The following is a 17,117-nucleotide window of genomic DNA, read 5'->3' on the forward strand; positions in this document are numbered from 1 at the left end:
CTCACGGGAGCAAGTCTTTAGAGGACCCAAGTTTTACAATGTAACTCGTCTAATTATAAGAAGAGTGTTGTGTGACGACCTTTAACGATAGGTTCGACAGGTAAGTCATTCGCAACAGAGCATAGTTATGTCTGAAGATTTCACAGTCATCCAAGAAAAGGAAGGAGAGCTTACGGGACCACGACAAGCATTGATTCATGGTGTACGAATATCATTCTATGCTCCCAACATTGATAAAGATTTTGAGAAGGATTTAAATCGTTTTGAAACCCGGTCAGACGATATCTATGTGGTCAGTTTTCCAAAATCAGGTAAGGCCATGGTTTAAGAATGGACCACGTTTATTGTAGCAAACGAAATGCCAAATTCCTGGCCAATTATTATGCATTTATTCTTTAACAATCATTGGTGAGAAGTTTGTGCATATGTTTTTACAACCGACCGAATAATATTGATGTAATTTCAGAAATTAGTCACGTGTTGGAAGGCAATATTCTTAAGGTCTGCCACAATAATCCCACAAATTCAAATTTTTCCTGTAATATGGGATCCTAAGCTTTAGAAGTTTAGTATCCGTGCTATATTTCGTCAACACAAGTGGCACGAATTTGAGTGTTGAATCAACTCTCTCTGGTTTCATGACCCAGTGACCACAATCGTACTCTGCAAAGATATTTACATAATCAATTGCGCAAAAGAGAAAGCATTTCATTTAGCTTTAATCTAAGCTAAAATCACTTCATCGCCGATACTTTCGACAGCGTTTCCTTTTTGTGGTACATTCGCTTTATTTCGTGTTCGTTTCCTGTATTTTGTTTGCGAAATTTTAAGATTGTGTCTTCGCAATTCGAGGCTGTTTACATTCTCAATTAAAAACTTTCCGATTGGCCGAGTTACCCCCCTTTGCCGTCGGTTTCTTTTTCCTCACGGCAGTCGTCTGAGTGCCGTTTCATTTGTGAATATGAAAATTTCGGCGAGAGAAGAAGAAATGGTTGGGTTTCAGGTGACGTCACAAGCTTTGCTAAAGTTAGTGTCCGCCATGTTGGTGTCCCTCGGGTGTCAAATTTATGAATAATTAGACGATTTCTATAGTGAAGCCCTCTCTCTTATCGCCGTATTATTTCGCCAACTACATGAATATCCCGGAAGAAAAAAGCGATAAAAGTATCTGGCATTCATCTTAAGGTATCCCAGTGCTCTCTGAGTATGTCGAAAGCTTAGAGAGTTGGAAGGAAAGATGTTTGCGAAAGATCTCGGTCATTGGGGTTGACCCTGCAAGCATACCAGCCGAGAAGTTCAGTCCAAAATGCTTGCCTCCTGTGGAAGCGTCGGACTTGCTGAGTTACCTCGTTCTTGAGACCAGCTTCTACACCAAGAAGCAGTTCAAGGCGTTCAAGAGTCTAGAGGCGTTTAATCAAATGGTGTCGGGATTTGTAACCTCAGTTGTAGGCAAAGTAATCGCGGGCAAGTATGCCGTGAGAGCACGAGTTTGGCATTCACAGCATATGAATGATCCTTTAGTGAACATTTGGGTCATTTCCGAAAACGATGGGACTATTTTGTCAGCCCATTGCTTGGGATGCAAAGCTGGACTGGCTGAGTCATACTCACATATCGCGAGTGTTTTATTTATGTTAGAGGCAACTACTAGAATTCATGGCAAGGTCGCTGGGTGTCACGAAAACTCAGACACCGAAAACTCAGGTCCCTCGAAGTGTTCTCCAAGCTTCCGAAGTGCTCCATAATTCGATAGTGCATAGCATAAAGCATGAACCAATTTTTTTATAATATAACCGGTGGAATAATGCAACAAATCCGACGCGAAAGACGAACAACAATATCAAGAGTGATTCTTCAGTGAGGCGAATCGTGACGGCGCTGATGCCGAGTCTTCTTTCGCGTTGTTTTTCTCTTTCTGCCTCATTTAAGAACTCTAGCCCAAGGGTCGCAAAATTGTCTTCGTTTTGGGACTGGTGGGCCGAGTCTCTGTTTGTATCCATTATTATCGCGAAATATTTAAGAATTTTAGCAGAGCGACAACAAGGATCTGTGCGACGAAGTACAAAAAGGTAAACAAACGTCCCTTTCGGCTCGTCAAAGTCACGCCACATTTTAATACTATGGTGTTGGAGCGTGCGCATTTGATCCTGTTAACTGTGAATGAAAAGTTCAAAATTAACGGGAAAAATGGAGGAAATCTAAGCTAAATGAAGTCCTGTGTCACTCTAAAATGTTTTAATACTCAACCATCGGACGATTTTGCGAAACGTGCAACTTGCGGCCTTGCTTTTGCTGCTTCAGTTGGATGAAGACCCAAAAGGTCAAAATACACGAGGGATTACCAGGAGTGATCATGAGTCGAGTTTATCTCTTGAATTTTCGAGGAGTCTGAGTTTTCGGGGTGTGAGTTTTTGTGACACCCCAAGCTTACTTGCACTCAGGTAAAATGCTCATGGATTTTGCCGTCATAGGTCAATGAAGTGCCGTATGCGAGGGCTAAAGACATCGATTTCTTATCGGCTAAGAAGCTCAAAGAAAAGCTCGACCAAAAAATCGAGGATCTACAACAGCCGCAAGCCTCGAACAATACAACAACTTCTAGTTCCTCCTGTTCTTCCCCTTGATTTGTGATGATCTTAGGTATAGCGCATTAGATCATATATATAATGAATTTTGCGCTATAGAAATAATAAAATTATTAAATTATTATACGAAAAAATCCTTAGTCTTTATGCTTTCCACTTTTGCTCGAACAGCCAACAATAATGCATAAAACCATCCCTTCTTTCTCACATGAACTCTTCGTTAGATACGGTTTGTTTACGCTCGAGGGACACCAAGATGGCGGATAGTAACCGTTGCTAAGGTATTGGTCACGTGGGTGAAACCCAAGGATATGTCCATAAGACGTCCGCGATACATGCTTTAGCATCCATTTTAACTAATTGTTTATCAAACTCATACCACGTGACCACGCAGCTTAAAGGTTTAGAATGAGAGAGAGTAAAATTTTACAGCGAACCGAATCACTCCTGCAACTGACGGAGTAGCTAATGTTTACAACCAACCGAATGAAAGCTTACGAGAAATGCAAACTGCAGAACACGAGATCCGTTCTTGAACTAGTTTACTTTTGTCACAGGAACAACCTGGATGCAAGAAATTGTATGGCAAATTTTCAACGATGGAAAAATCAGTGAAGAAAGAGTGGAAAGGCGATACCCCTTTTTGGAGAAAAGTCAACTCTTCGATAGGCCTGGAGACGACTCAGACAAGAAGAAGATCTCGGTGAATTCTCGGCCTAGTCCCCGCTTAATAAAGTCACATCTTCCTTATCACGTGATTCCGATGAGCAAAGATGAAAGCAAAAGAAGCAAGTATATTTACGTGGCAAGAAATCCAAGAGACGTTGCTGTTTCATATTATCACTTTGTCTTGAGCTTTGGCGCCGACAGTTACTTTATTGGGACCTGGAAGTTCTTTGTAAAGTTGTTTCTTGAGGGAAAAAGTAAGGATTTATATTTCTTGAAAATGATTTTCGCTGTTCCCTAACAAGTTCACTCCCTACCATCTCGGCGAGTTTGCCCCCATCTTTACAAGCTTACCCCCCATATATCTCAAAGGTGTTATGGTTTCAGGGCTGATAGTTTCGAAAGAAACCGTTTGGCGCTGCGTCGGCGGGGGTAACGAAATAATTTGAATATATCAACAAAGTTGAAATGGTAAATTGGCCACCGTTACGGTTATAAAAGCTGACGTTTCGAGCGTTAACCCTTCGTCGGAGCGAATAGAGGAATTTTGGGTTGTGTGTGCTTTTAAAGGCAGAAATTGGAGCTACGTGATTGAGGGGAACATGGCAACGAGAATGGTTTCAGAGAATGGCAACGAGAAAAAAAGAATGTATGTTCAAAAGAATATATTCTGCTGTAATATGTTCCAAAGAATATGTTCTGCAAGAACATGTTCCAAAGAATATGTTCTGCTGTAATGAAACGAGTTGAAGATTTATGGAGGAAAACGAGGGGGATGGGGGCGAGTTGGCAAAGGTAGGCGCGGTCTTGTTTCACTTCAGGGGACAAACCTGAAAAGGTGGTAGGAGGCGAACTTGCAAAAATCCTCCTTAAACCGTTCGATAGCTGTGATCAAATTTAATCAAATGGTCGTAAATTCGAATACTTTTCTGCAGATTCATATGGCTTGTGGTCTGATCACGTGCTACCCTGGTGGGAACACAAAGACGAACCTCACATCTTGTTTCTCAAGTACGAAGATTTGAAAAAGGTAAACTATTTATTATGTTGTACTCATCTGTGTTTTATTTGAAGTATCAATAAATAAGATCGACCTTTACTTGACTGATTGTGATAAGTAGAAGAGCGGATATTGTGAAACTAACAAGCCCTCTAAATCAAGACTGAGCATGCAGTTGCACAATTCTAAAACAGTGACGATTTCTATCAAAACTCATTTACCTTCTAGGATCTTTGTGGTAACGTTCGACTAATCAGCGAATTTCTTGAGAAGCCACTGTCAGATGAAATGATCTGCAAAATCACCCATCAGTGTACGTTTGCAGAAATGAAGAAACACTCGAACTCTTATATCGTTTCGGCATATGCTACAAAACCAAACTTGCTTCGTAAGGGTCAGATTGGAGAGTGGAAGAGCCTGTTCAGTGAAGAATTAATCAAGCAATTTGACGAGACATTCTTGACGAAATTGCACGGGACTGGGCTGCATTTTGACATAGAATAACGCAAATTGAGTGGTTTTCAAACTGAAAATCAATCTGTTTCGTTAATACAATGAATTATTAACTTGATTTCCTGATTGACTTTGATTGACACTAAGTTTCGCAATTAAGCCACGTGAATAAGTCTGCTTTCAGTTCAGATGTTTAGATTCGAAGTGACCTTCATGTTTTGCTGACCTGTCGCGCTGACCCGTATTCTGTTATACCCTGATCTGTTATATCTGTTGCTGACCTGTATACCGTGAAACAATCCTACTAGACATCGCCACAGAAGTAAGTTATCAGTGCTGCAATTCTAGCTAATAGTTTGACTCGTGTGTTTATGTATCGATAGATCCTGTTCAGTTTCTCAAATGTATTTAATTTCTTGTCTCTAGATCGAATAATAACATACTGGAATAAATTATACGATTTGCGTAAGCTAGTTGGATTGCCTGTTTGGTTTATCGGACCACAATCCTTTCAGTGTAGTGCTTTATCGTATTTGTAATTCTTTAGGCTATTGCGTAGCTAGGCAAAGCAATCTCTTTTCTCTGAAGTTTCTGAGTAGCATGGATGAAGAGGGGTGGGAACAGGGTGAAGTGACCACCAAGTGTCAGCCCCACTCCCCTTTGCCCACCCCCACTCCCCCACCCCATTCCCCCACCCCATTCCCCCACCCCATTCCCCCACCCCCCTCAACCAAAATTAGAAGTAGACGACGAATGAGAGCGAAAACGTTGGGAGGGGGGAGGAGGGAGTTATTAGCAAAGGAAACCCCTCGATCCCGACAGCTTATGAGTAGCCAATGCTTAAAATTTTGCTCCATAGCGTCGATTAAACAACGGTACATTTTTCCACCACTAATAGCGCTCCACTAATGGTGCCTTCGCCAGAATCTTGATTATCTAGTTTTACAAACAGAACGAGGAGAACTACAGCTCCACTGAGAGCTACGAAGCCTCCTGACATGTAAAATGCTGGAGGGTACGCTCCGAAACTGTCCGCTACTAGCCCTGAAAAAAAGAAAACCCAAGTATTATTCAAAATTTGACTGTCATCAAATTCAGTGCCTTCTCATAAGAAGCTGCGAAACGTTTACAAGGGCTTGTGGGCACTTTTCTCAGCCTCTGTTCATGCGGTCCATCTGATCCTATTCAAATTATAAAGATTACAGTTTACTTCCGTTTTCGACTGAAACATGGATCGAAATTGAGTTTTGCTCAAATAATCTAAATTTATTCTTTGCGTTTTCATAGAATTTATTTCTTTCGCTTTCTTTCCACGCTTTTCAAACTTATCGGCAAGTGGGCATTATCCCGGAAAAACACTAAGTTCTCTTTACTTCATTACAGTGAAATGTAAGGAAGCGAGTAGGGAGAATAACTAATCTTAATCTTGAGTACGTACCTCCGAGAGCTGGACCAAACGCAGATACGATATTTGTTATACTCTGATAGAAACCAAACCCACGATTGCGCTGAGTTCCTTTAAAACAAAACATGGATGCAACACACATGGCACTGAACATGGTACCGTCTGTACATCCATACAGTAGGAAATAAAGCACAAAATAAATGTATCGTTTTGCAAGCGGCAGAAGCAAAGTAGCAATTCCCTCCGCAACCGCGGCGATCTGGAAGAGAGAGTGCGCTTGAATCCATTCGATGTCACACAGACGGCCGATCACAGGACGAATTAGCAATGACGTCACACCGCTGTAGATATAGAGCTTGGAAGATTGATTTGCATATATCCCCAGTGTCTCGCAGTAACGAACCTGTAAAAAAAAGTACTAAAATTTTAGTCAAGCATATTGTTGCAAAACGATGTTTACCCGCTAATATCTTGATTGGTTTTCAGTAACGGCTTAATCGCTGTCTGAAGGAAACTCAGCCGACGGAATATTTCACCTGGTTCCCAGGGTCTCTCATCTTCCCGCCCCCTCTCTTCTCGAGAACGAGGTTGGGAATATTGTCGGTAACAGAATAGCGATGCAGCTTAGCGTTCAGGGTTGGGGGACTTTGTTTGTGTCACGATAAGATTTACTTGGCCCCCCAAAGGATCTATAATATTCTTATGATCCTCCCTTATTGGCAACCTCGTCCCCAGGGAGAGTGAGAGAAGAGAGGGCGCGGGAAGATGAGACACCCTGGGAACGAGGTTGCCTCATTGGCACTAAATGGAATTCAATTTTTTCATGGTGTCCCCCTTCATACTCTGTTAGCGACGGCTGATCCCCCACTCCTGTAGAAAATCCCTTTCGTTTTTGAATTTCAATTCCTTTTATTTCCTTCCCCACCCCTTGGAGTTGTTTTTGTTTTCACACGTAGCGCACGTGATTCTGTAAATTAGCCAATCACGTTGGGGAGCTTTGGCCTTGACACTGGAAACTAGCGTGGACATTTTCTCGCGCGTATCTTGGTTATTTTTCTTTACCAAGTTTAGTTTTGTTTGTTTGTTTTTTTAGTTTTTGTCCACGCTTATTTTAATCCCTCAGTTTTAATTTCAAAAAGTTTTTGGAGTATTTATTTAAGCCGAATGTTCTGGTTATTTTAACAAGTTAATACATATTTTCCTACGGAGTTTGAGTTCTAGCGTTTTTTCGTTATTGGATTCTTTACACCTCCGTTCCCCCTGAAAACCATACGATTCCCCTAAATTCTTCAAATCCCTCCTCTCCCCCCCCCCCACGACAAATTTTAACTTAAAAAACATTTTCGACCGTTCGGCGAGACTTTGTTTCAATAGTGGAGTTACAATGTGTGACTTACCATGTGGAAGGAAGGAATGTAATGTCCAGCATATGACAAACATGTAGCAACAGTGAAAATTACAAAGCGTTTATTCCTGATGAAAGACAAGTAAGAAAGCTTTCCTCTATCCTCCCCCAGAGCATCGTGTTGATCAGTCATATCATCAGGCATCCTGATAAAGACACAACTAAGGGGCCCGATTAAGGCCACAATACCAGCCATGGCCATAAATGTTCCGCGCCAATCAAGTGCATCTACAAGAGCTTGCATTATTGGGCTCATCACGAACAACCCTCCTCCGGGCCCCATGGCAACAAGCCCCAGCGCCAACGAGCGCCGTTTTATAAAGTACTTAGGCATTGTTAAATACAAAGGAAGAAACACGAAACATGATCCAATTCCGAAAATAATGCCATAGCTAACCATGACGAAATAGATGCCTGTAGCTCGTGACGTCACCAAGAGGGCCGCCACGCTGATTAGGGTCCCTGCAATGACAGTTTTAAGGGGCCCAATGCGATTGTAAACTTTAGCCACCGGCATACTGTACACACCTGTTCCGACCATGGCTAATGATCCAACCAGTGCTAGGAAAGAAGAAGAGTTGAAGGGAAGTATATAACAGAAACCATACGATTTTCATGAATGAAAGTGAATGAAAAACTTTATTTAAGTATCTATGTTTTTAGCTATAAGACTGCGCTTAACTTTAAACATCAAAGTGGCAATGTCTTGTAGGCGCCGATTGTTCAACGTCGATAGTTTGGCGCGACTTAGCAGTTCGTGATAGGACGCTGATCTAGTTTTGTACACCGCCCTAAGTGCTCGCTCCTGAGTCCGCTCAAGCTTTCTCCGATCCGATGCATTACAAAAGTGCCATACTAGATGACAGTAGGTAAGATGGGGTAGAATTGAAGACCTGTAAAGTGATAGTTTAGCATTACAGGGTATCAAATTGCGTAGCCGCACTAGGACCCCTACTTTTTGACTGGCCTTAGAGCATAGATAACGGATATGACTAGTAAAACTCAATATTTCATCGATTTGAACTCCTAAAAGCCGTATTTCCCCCATTCTCTTAATAGTATGACCGTCAACAGAAAAATTTTGGTTATCGTTGTCTTTGTCAACATTTCTCGGGTTGATCGTTAATAGCTTGAACTTTTCTGGGTTGGTTGAGAGATAGTTTTCTTGTACCAGGATAGAGCTTTCTCTCCAGTTATCTTGATACTTTGCGCGACAACGTCATGCTTCTTCCCCGTGACATACATCTGATGGTCGTCGGCATACATGCTCAAATTAGCATTATTTATATGGAATGACATATCATTTTGGAACAAATTCCACAGAAGGGGGCCAAAGGACGAGCCTTGCGCGCAGCCAAGCACCATCCTTTTCCAGTCACTTCGCCGATTTAAAGTATGTATTTATTTTAAGTTCCAAGGAGAATCCAAAGGGTATAGTAATCGTTCAAAAACTGTCTTCAAATGTGCTTAAGATTCAACTGAGGACGCTGCCGTTCTGAAAACAACTCAAAAACCCCGCCGCCTTCGTTCAATAACATTACCATCAGCTATTGCCCTGATTATCGCCAAAAATCATTGGTTAGGTCAAGGATACCTTTTCCCCACACACTTTTAATTGAGCAGCATAAGATAATTCAGTGAAAGGTTGGGTTACTCTTTGGGACGCCAAGATACTAGTTTATGTGCTAACCTATCGGTAAAACAGCAAATCAGGAAAAAAAACCTTCAGTCTACTCCTCTTCAGAGTCAGTCTAAGTCACTCATGGGAGTTTGAGGGTCAAGAGGCAGTAAAACTTGTTTTATTCGTCGCTTTCGGCGGACGGGAGTTAAATGAAACGGGTTCTCACGACAATTTGTAGTAATGTCGCAATATGATTGGCCAATTTGCCGATGTCAATAAGAGTACAGACAACGCTGCTCTCGTAAACGAGTCACGCAACGGTCACGTACTGACAGAGTCGTTTTATTCGACGTCGATATTGTGGTATCGCCTACGACTCGTGAGTCCACAGCATTTTGACCACTGTGATAACGGATATCGTTGTTGATAAGGGTACAGATCATGCTAAACACTTTCCATTTGATAAATTTCCCGGTCAATCAGACATTTATCTAATCTACAACATATTGACAGCACCTGGACTAAAAAAAACTCAGCATACCTGTAGTAGCTTTTCCTTGTTGAAACTCTTCCAGCAGCGAGGGAAACAGAATTCCATAGCTGTACGTTAGACCGCAGATGATAATGTTACACAAAGCACACACACCACAGACCAACCAAGACCAACAGGAATCAGATTTGCATGTGTGCCTTACACACAAGGACGACTGAACGCCGTCTTGGAGAACATTTACGGCTGACTCTGTCTCTTTCCTCGACATCTTTCTGAAATCAAGTGAAACGGTGCTCTAACAAAGCGTCACTGGGTGCCTGAAGGGCTCTGAAATGTAAGGTGCCAAACTTCTAAAACTTTCCTCCCCTTAGTCACTCAACTTTACTGAAGCCGGACCACGTGCATTCCCTTTTCGGTGAAGTCCGTCACGCAAAGTGAAAAAATCAGCGAAAAAAAAAAAAGGATTAATGTTATCGCGCGGAGCTCTGTGAGTGAGGCCACGTCCACACGAAGAGGATTGTAAACGCAAACGCTAGTAAACGCAAACTTTTTTATGCGTTTAGGCCATCCGTCCACACGAAGACGATGAAAACGCTCACCGTAAACGCATAAAGTAAGAAAACTGGTACAAGCTTTAATTAAGCTTTAATTTAACTTACGAAAACTAAGACCCACCGGAGAAGTCATGAATCATTGAAAAGACGGGGTGTTAATTGCTGTCTATTATGCGCTTCAACATATTCTATTTATTAAAAAATAATTGAAAAACAAGAAAAATATTATGGGATGTTAGTTTTCGTAATGACCTTTCGTCATTACGAAAACTAAGACCCACCGGAAAAGTGAAAATCAATGAAAAGACGGGGGGGGTCTTAGTTCTAGGGGTCTTAAAGGCCTTTTACACGGCGGAAAAATCGGGTACGGACGTGTCAAAAAAGTAGTACGGACCGCATAATTTTAGCAGTTTACACGGATGATGTTTTACCACGGGTCGGACAAAAAGAGGCATAAGGACCGAGTTAGCAAGGTTGCGTTCACACTGCAGTTTTTGGGGGACCCGACCAATTTCTTGCATGGGACTACAGTATTTGGTACAGCTGTGTGCTGTTATCGAACATGCATACCGTATTTACTCGAATAAGCGCTGAGGCGCTTAATTAAAGCTTGTACCAGACAAATTTATCTTTTCTATATTTTTATTCAACGGTACACTTTCTATCTGTCAATTTTCCTATGGACTGATGCTAAACTGATAGTAAATCTAGAATTACGAGAGAAATTCATGCGGTGAAAAACCCCGAGCGTTTCATTACCCGAGCAGAGAAATACAGTCACTTTGAACTAAAGAACATCACATTTAAAGAATATAAACTTCCGATGCTGTGTTAAAATTGTTTTATAGTATTTTTCCTGGTTATACGGAATTCCTCGAATAAGCGCTGCATCGGGGGTGCGGCGCTTATTCGAGTAAATACGGTAATTCTTGTAATCAAAATGGCGACGCGTGATGCAAGAAACTGGTCCGGACCCGTGTTTTTTACTGGTTTTGGGGCCATAGACGTCTATGGCCCCAAATCAAGAAAAAACACGGGTCCGTACCCATCCCCCAAAACGTGGTACGGATTGTTTACACGGGCAAAAATGTCAGGTCCGTGCTCCTTTTTTGACAAGTCCGTACCCGATTTTTCTGCCGTGTAAACGGCCTTTTAGTTTTCGGGGTCTTAGGTCTTAGTTTATGACACCGCCACTGAAGATGATCTACTCGGTAAGTCTGAGGATAACGAACAAAACCCTTTGTACCAAATGCCTAGCAGAACATGCCCAGATTCCCTACAATATAGGGCGAGGGCCAAAATAAGAGCAGACGAGGATTTAAAAAATGAGATAAAGCAAATCCTTAACAACGCGGAGCAAGAAACAGTAAAGGCGATCATGTGCTTCTATGAGCGTGAAATCGGTCGTTTTAAGACCGAAATAAATAAAAGAAAACGAGTCAAAATGGCTAGAACACTGAACACTAAGAACTGTAGTACGATCGAATCAGCGCGCGTGGCGCAAGCTGAAAGCAATCAAGACAACTTAACGATCGAGAAAGTAAAAAAAATAGCTGTACATCTACAAAGGCGAACGATTAAAGAAAAAACGCAATCCCTGTTGTACGTACTCATTTTAAAAAAACTGAGACATTTCAGTATACACACTATAGTTCCTGTCACCCACAAGGAATTAAAAAAGACTTCTTAAAAGGGGAGACCCTTAGACTTCTAAGAACAAAATCCTCTCAAACAATATTCGAGGAGAAAATTACAAATGAAGCGCATTTGCTAAAGAGAGGCTACCCAGAGGACCTCATTAGCACAACCCTCTCAGAAGTGAATTAAAAAACAGGAAATTAGCTCTTCAACAGAAACAAAAGACGAACCAACGAATCTTGCTTTTTGTTACACAATACCAACCATCGGTGCCAAACCTAAAGCAAATCCTCATGAGTCACTGGCATATAGAAACACAACCACTACTGAACGAAATATACAAAAATCCGCTTCTAGTATCTTACAAAAGAGGACGGTCGCCCAAAGACATACTCGTTAGGGCCAAACTTTGAATAGGCTACTCTAAACACGCGCTGGGAAGTCGTGTAGGCCTGTCAACCCCACTTTACATTGCGACCTTTAGATGCCGCAGATTTTGTAACATCTTCGTATCCTTTGCTACGATCTTCAGATCTGAGTCTCTGCCGCCAAAAAAAACAAAATCGCTTCACAACCATGGTTTTCTTTGAAATGTCGTAAACAAATTTTCGGGGTCTGCGTTTTCGAGAAACCCCCTAGGTTTTCTCGAAAATGCAGACCCAAAATCGCAGACCTCGACAAACCGCAAACTTTACTAGATGCCGCATAATTTGTAACACCTTCGTCTCACAAGCATTTTCGAGGCCTCAACATTGCAGTCCTCGAAAATTTGTTTTTCGACATTTGGTGATGTTAAAAAAATGATTTTTTTCGCAGGAGAATATTTAAAACGGCTGCACTGACTTTAGTAAACCAATGTAACTCGTCTCGGTTCCAAGTTTTTGTACACACACGTTGCTCGAACTTCCGACGGATTCTTAAAGCTTTATAATCAGACGTCAGCTAGACTCTTTAAACATTCTTCTCCCTTCTTTGCTATATTCATTCTCGCGCTTTAAGAAACATGTCTTAAACACAATTTGATTGGCATAACGCGTTAGTCACGCGAGGTATTATGTGACGAATTTTTCCGCGCTTGGATCATCTGCTTCTCAAAACCATTAACCATGTGCTAGTAAGCCAAATCAGACTACCAATCAATCATATGTGCACTGGTTCTTTCGAGGACTGCAATTTCGAGGCCTCCAAAATGCTTATGAGACAAAGGTGTTACAAAATATGCGCCATCTAGTAAAGTTTGCGGTTTGTCGAGGTCTGCGTTTTTGAGTCTGTGTTTTCGAGAAAACCCGGGGGGTTTCTCAAAAACGCAGACCCAAAAACGCAGACCCAAAAACGCAGACCAAAAAACGCAGACCCAAATTAGAAACTCTGTTTTAGAAATTTCGGAGAGAACCGTGGTTGTTAAGCGTTGCTTGTGAGACGATGTTACAAAATACGCGCCTCTGTGGCCAATATTAGGAAAAGAGATCTCACTAGCTTGGTGGAGAACGACTTTTGCAACGGAAACTGTCCCACATGCACTTCCTAATATAGATTTCAGAGCCGAATAAACATTAAAGATCTTATTAAATCAGTCTTAGTTTGACTGTAGCTTAAGGAGTTAATATTTCGAATTCTAGATTTGGTCCTTATCATTGTGTATCATTGTATGTAATTACTTTTAGCCTAAAGATTTTATCATTGTAAATTCTAAAGATTATTGTACTTTTTAGGTAGGATGGTGTCCCCAATTAGTAAGCCTATTACAGGCTAGCTAGAAGTTTGTAAATTCTAAAGATTATTATACTTTTTAGGTAGGATGGTGTCCCCGATTAGTAAGCCTATTACAGGCTAGCCAGAAGTTTGACACTGAAATAAAGTTATTATTATTATTATTATCATTAAAATTATTATTATCTAAGATCTTCTAGAGCCACTTGAAGAGGCTATTTCCCAGGTCCTTATACCAGCAATCGTATGGCGCAGGTGTAGCAAACTGGATAGAGACGTTCTAGCACTACCCGTGCGCCTAAGCGGCCTGAGCTTGAGCAACCCATGTCACGAGGCGGCACGTGAACATGCCTCATCTATTAAGGTGACGTCTTCTCTTGTCGAACATATCATGGCTCAAACTCATCAACTACCCGACGAGTCCCTCATCGAGTCAGGGCGTCAGGCTGTCAAACATGGAAAAGCTGAAGAACTTTCAGAGATTGCAGATAATCTAAAACAAACTGTTTCACGGAAGACCAAGCGAGCTCTAGAACTTGCGCAAGAAAAAGGCTCTTCTGTATGGCTCACAGTTCTTCCCCTTCAAGAACATGGTTTCAACCTCAGCAAGAGAGAGTTTCGCGATGCTGTTAAATTACGCTATGATTGGCCGTTCGATGATATTCCATCAGTGTGTGCGTGTGGGGAAAACTCCACAGTAGACCACGCAATGATTTGCAAACGAGGGGGCTTTGTTATCCAACGGCATAATGAGTCGAGAGACCTCGAGGCTGACTTTTTGAGTATAGTGTGTACCGATGTCGAGATCGAGCCAGTTCTCCAAGACATCACTGAAGAACAACTCAGCAGAGGGTCTAATAGAGCACAAGACGCAAGATTGGACTTTCGGGCGCGTGGCTTCTGGGGTCCCCAGAGCTCGGCATTCTTCGATGTGAGGGTTTGCCACCCTAATGCCGAGTCTTACAAGGACCAGGAAACACAGCAGATTTATCGCGTCCATGAAAACGACAAGAAGCGGCTGTACTCAAGGAGAGTGTTGGATGTTGAGCATGGCTCGTTCACGCCGCTTGTATTTACAACTACGGGCGGGATGGGGATGGAATGTATAAGATACCACAGCCGATTGGCCGAGCTGATAGCCGCCAAGAAAGGGGAACGATACTCGCAAAAAATTTCCTGGATCCGAGCAAAGACATCCTTTGCCCTCCTTCGGTCGGCCTTAGTTTGCCTTCGAGGATCGCAGGTGAAGCGCCGCGCTGCGTATGACTATAATAATTGTGACGTTGAAATCGCAGCTGCCGAGGGAGCCATTGACATTGTTTAATAATTTTTAGCAGCCTTGTATATAGGGTTCTAGATTTGTCATTCACCTTTCTCTTTTCTGTATAGTTTTAGATATGCTTTTACTTATCAGATTATTAGACTTTGAATCTGTTCAGATTTGACTCCGTTATTTATAGTTTTCCAGACACTTTGACATTAAAGAAAGGAGTAGATGTGAGCCGAAAGTGAGTTACTTTGGATCGTTTTTTACGCTGTTAATATTTTGTATTGTAGAGGATTTTATGGAAATTATTGCTAAATAAAGAAGGAGATGTGTTATTATTATTATTATTATTATTATTATTATTATTGTCATTATCTAGTAAAGTTTGCTGTTTGTCGAGGTCTGCGTTTTTGGGTCTGCGTTTTCGAGAAAACCCCCTGGGTTTTCTCGAAAACGCAGAAAAACGCAGACCCAATGTAAAAGCCCTGTTTTTAGACATTTCGGAGAGAACCGCGGTTGTGAAGCGTTACTTATGAGACGAAGATGTTACAAAATACGCGGCATCTAGTAAAGTTTGCTGTTTGTTAAGGTCTGCGTTTTCGAGAAAACCCAGGGGGTTTCTCGTAAACGCAGACCCCGAAAATTTGTTTACGACATTTCAAAGAGAACCACGGTTGCGAAGCGATTTTGTTTTTTTTGATGGCGGAGACTCAAATCTGAAGATCGTAGCAAAGGAGACGAAGACTTTACAAAATCTGCGGCGTCTAAAGGTCGCTTTTTGTCCTAAACCGATCGTTGTAATGCGTAATGCGGGTGGCGTACGACTGTTTTCATTTCCTCGTATTTTTGCATTGCCTCGATGGCACACAAGCAGGCGAAGCCTTTCAACATTTTATACTGAAGTGGTTTTTCCCAAGGCAGCGATTGCTATCGCCGAGCTGACGAGGGACTTAAATTTTTGCCTTCAAGGAATCTTGGGAAACCGCGACCTGAAACCAGGGAAAGTCTATTAATTAAGGAGCCACATATGAGTTCGTACCACGCTCAAAGTTGGACGTTTGCGCGTAAATTATGTAAGTAAGCTTTATTGAAGTAACTGAGAGCGACTTTAACAAAATTTATTTGTTTGCAGGCCACTGGCTTTAACACGAAGCAAATATTTTAATTAATCTTATTCGACTTCCGGTCGCACGTAATGCTTGTTTTGACTAAATCTCCCTCATCGAAAAAAAAAAATAACAAAAAAAAAACTGCTTCACAACCACGGTTCTCTTTGAAATGTCGAAAAAAGATTTTTCAAGGTCTGCGTTTTCGAGGTCTGTGCGGTCTGCGGTCTGCGCTCTGCGGTCTGCGATTTCGAGGTCTGCGTTTTCGAGATACCCCCTCAACGGGCGAAGAATACTGTGGATGATTTGCCTGTGTTACCGAAGTCGCTTTCGACATAAAGCAGTTTGGCTTCACACCTTCCTCTCTTTTCTCCCGAGACCAGCAAGCTACAGTCGGCAGTTTACTCCGAATGGAAGCATTTTTTGCCTAATGCTTTACTGCTGCTGAATGCACTGAGAAAAAAATTATCTCCATGAAGTAGGACTTGATCAATATCTTGGCACCTCCACTCGCGAATCGGCAAAAATTGCTCACGTAATAGAGCAGCCAAACACATAAAAATCTCTTGTCCTCCTCGAGAGTCATCACTAAACCGATCATGACCTTGATCAATACTTCCACGAGCAATTAAAGACATCTATTTTAAAAACTCACCTCGTTTATGTGTCCTTAATTTCTAGCAGAGCGGGAAGACTGTACGCAGCTGATGCTCGAAATCGATCGATATTTCGTGATGTCATCACAAGCACCCCGGATATAAAAAATGCAATCGACTGTGCATGTCTCCTATGTTACATCCGACAAACTTTGGCTTTTTCTCGCTAGGGCTCGCCAGCAGTGATTCGAAAGAACAGCTGCAAAGATAACAATAGGCTTTGTCTGGCAGTATTTGTCTTTTCAACCACGCTTTGTTTTAGCCACATGGCAAGCAAGTGATTTAAAATTTACCAAACAACTGGTTGGGTAATTCCCAAAGAAGGAAAAGCTTACCTAAGGTAAGGTGTTTTCGACTGCCAATTTTGGCCTCTGTTTTTTTGCCTTATGGATGGCAGTGAATTGTTAGTGGAAATTAGGAGGTTGCCTCTGATGGAAAATATATAGCCCCCAATTGGGGAGGGGGGTGTTACGAAAACGAAGACCCTCGAAAACGAAGACCTAAGACCTAAGACCCGGTCTTCGTTTTTCGTACTACGAAAACGAAGACCCAGTAAAC

At 41.9% G+C, this 17,117-nt stretch overlaps 3 protein-coding genes across 6 annotated transcripts in view; 2 read left to right on the forward strand and 1 right to left on the reverse strand.

The window, feature by feature from the left end:
- The first annotated feature begins 5 nt into the window (after positions 1–5).
- Positions 6–5,173, forward strand: LOC111335639 (amine sulfotransferase-like). Its single transcript, XM_088760169.1, has 4 exons — positions 6–311; positions 3,143–3,508; positions 4,187–4,281; positions 4,480–5,173. Exons 1-4 carry the CDS (start codon positions 128–130, stop codon positions 4,753–4,755), a joined length of 921 nt encoding a protein of 306 aa, XP_088616295.1. The 5' UTR covers positions 6–127; the 3' UTR covers positions 4,756–5,173.
- LOC148729851 (monocarboxylate transporter 13-like) overlaps positions 4,272–17,117 on the reverse strand; it is a 17,876-nt gene continuing 5,030 nt past the window's right edge. For 2 of the 4 annotated variants that reach the window (XM_088760165.1, XM_088760164.1), the window contains exons 2-5: positions 9,677–9,900; positions 7,507–8,075; positions 6,143–6,512; positions 4,272–5,748 (exon numbers count right to left, since the gene is read on the reverse strand). In XM_088760165.1, coding sequence (XP_088616291.1) covers positions 5,570–5,748; positions 6,143–6,512; positions 7,507–8,075; positions 9,677–9,896 — 1,338 coding nt within the window. In that variant the 5' untranslated portion in view covers positions 9,897–9,900 and the 3' untranslated portion in view covers positions 4,272–5,569. Of the gene's footprint in view, positions 5,749–6,142; positions 6,513–7,506; positions 8,076–9,676; positions 9,901–16,558; positions 16,759–17,117 lie in introns of all 4 variants that reach the window. The other 2 variants (XM_088760163.1, XM_088760166.1) reach the window with 2 other exon arrangements.
- LOC148729852 (uncharacterized) lies at positions 13,799–15,158 on the forward strand. The gene has a single exon (XM_088760168.1). The coding sequence runs from the start codon at positions 13,922–13,924 to the stop codon at positions 14,852–14,854; it is 933 nt and encodes a 310-aa protein (XP_088616294.1). The 5' UTR covers positions 13,799–13,921; the 3' UTR covers positions 14,855–15,158.

This window comes from Stylophora pistillata, chromosome 5, assembly GCF_964205215.1.
Source record: "Stylophora pistillata chromosome 5, jaStyPist1.2, whole genome shotgun sequence".
NCBI classification, from domain to species: Eukaryota; Metazoa; Cnidaria; class Anthozoa; order Scleractinia; family Pocilloporidae; genus Stylophora; species Stylophora pistillata.

Coding starts and splice junctions, on each gene's coding strand:
- LOC148729852 (XM_088760168.1), top strand. CDS start 13,922: ATGGCTCAAACTCATCAACTACCCGACGAGTCCCTCATCGAGTCAGGG.
- LOC111335639 (XM_088760169.1), top strand. CDS start 128: ATGTCTGAAGATTTCACAGTCATCCAAGAAAAGGAAGGAGAGCTTACG. Junction 312..3,142: donor GGTCAGTTTTCCAAAATCAG/GTAAGGCCATGG, acceptor CTTTTGTCACAG/GAACAACCTGGATGCAAGAA. Junction 4,282..4,479: donor AGTACGAAGATTTGAAAAAG/GTAAACTATTTA, acceptor TTTACCTTCTAG/GATCTTTGTGGTAACGTTCG.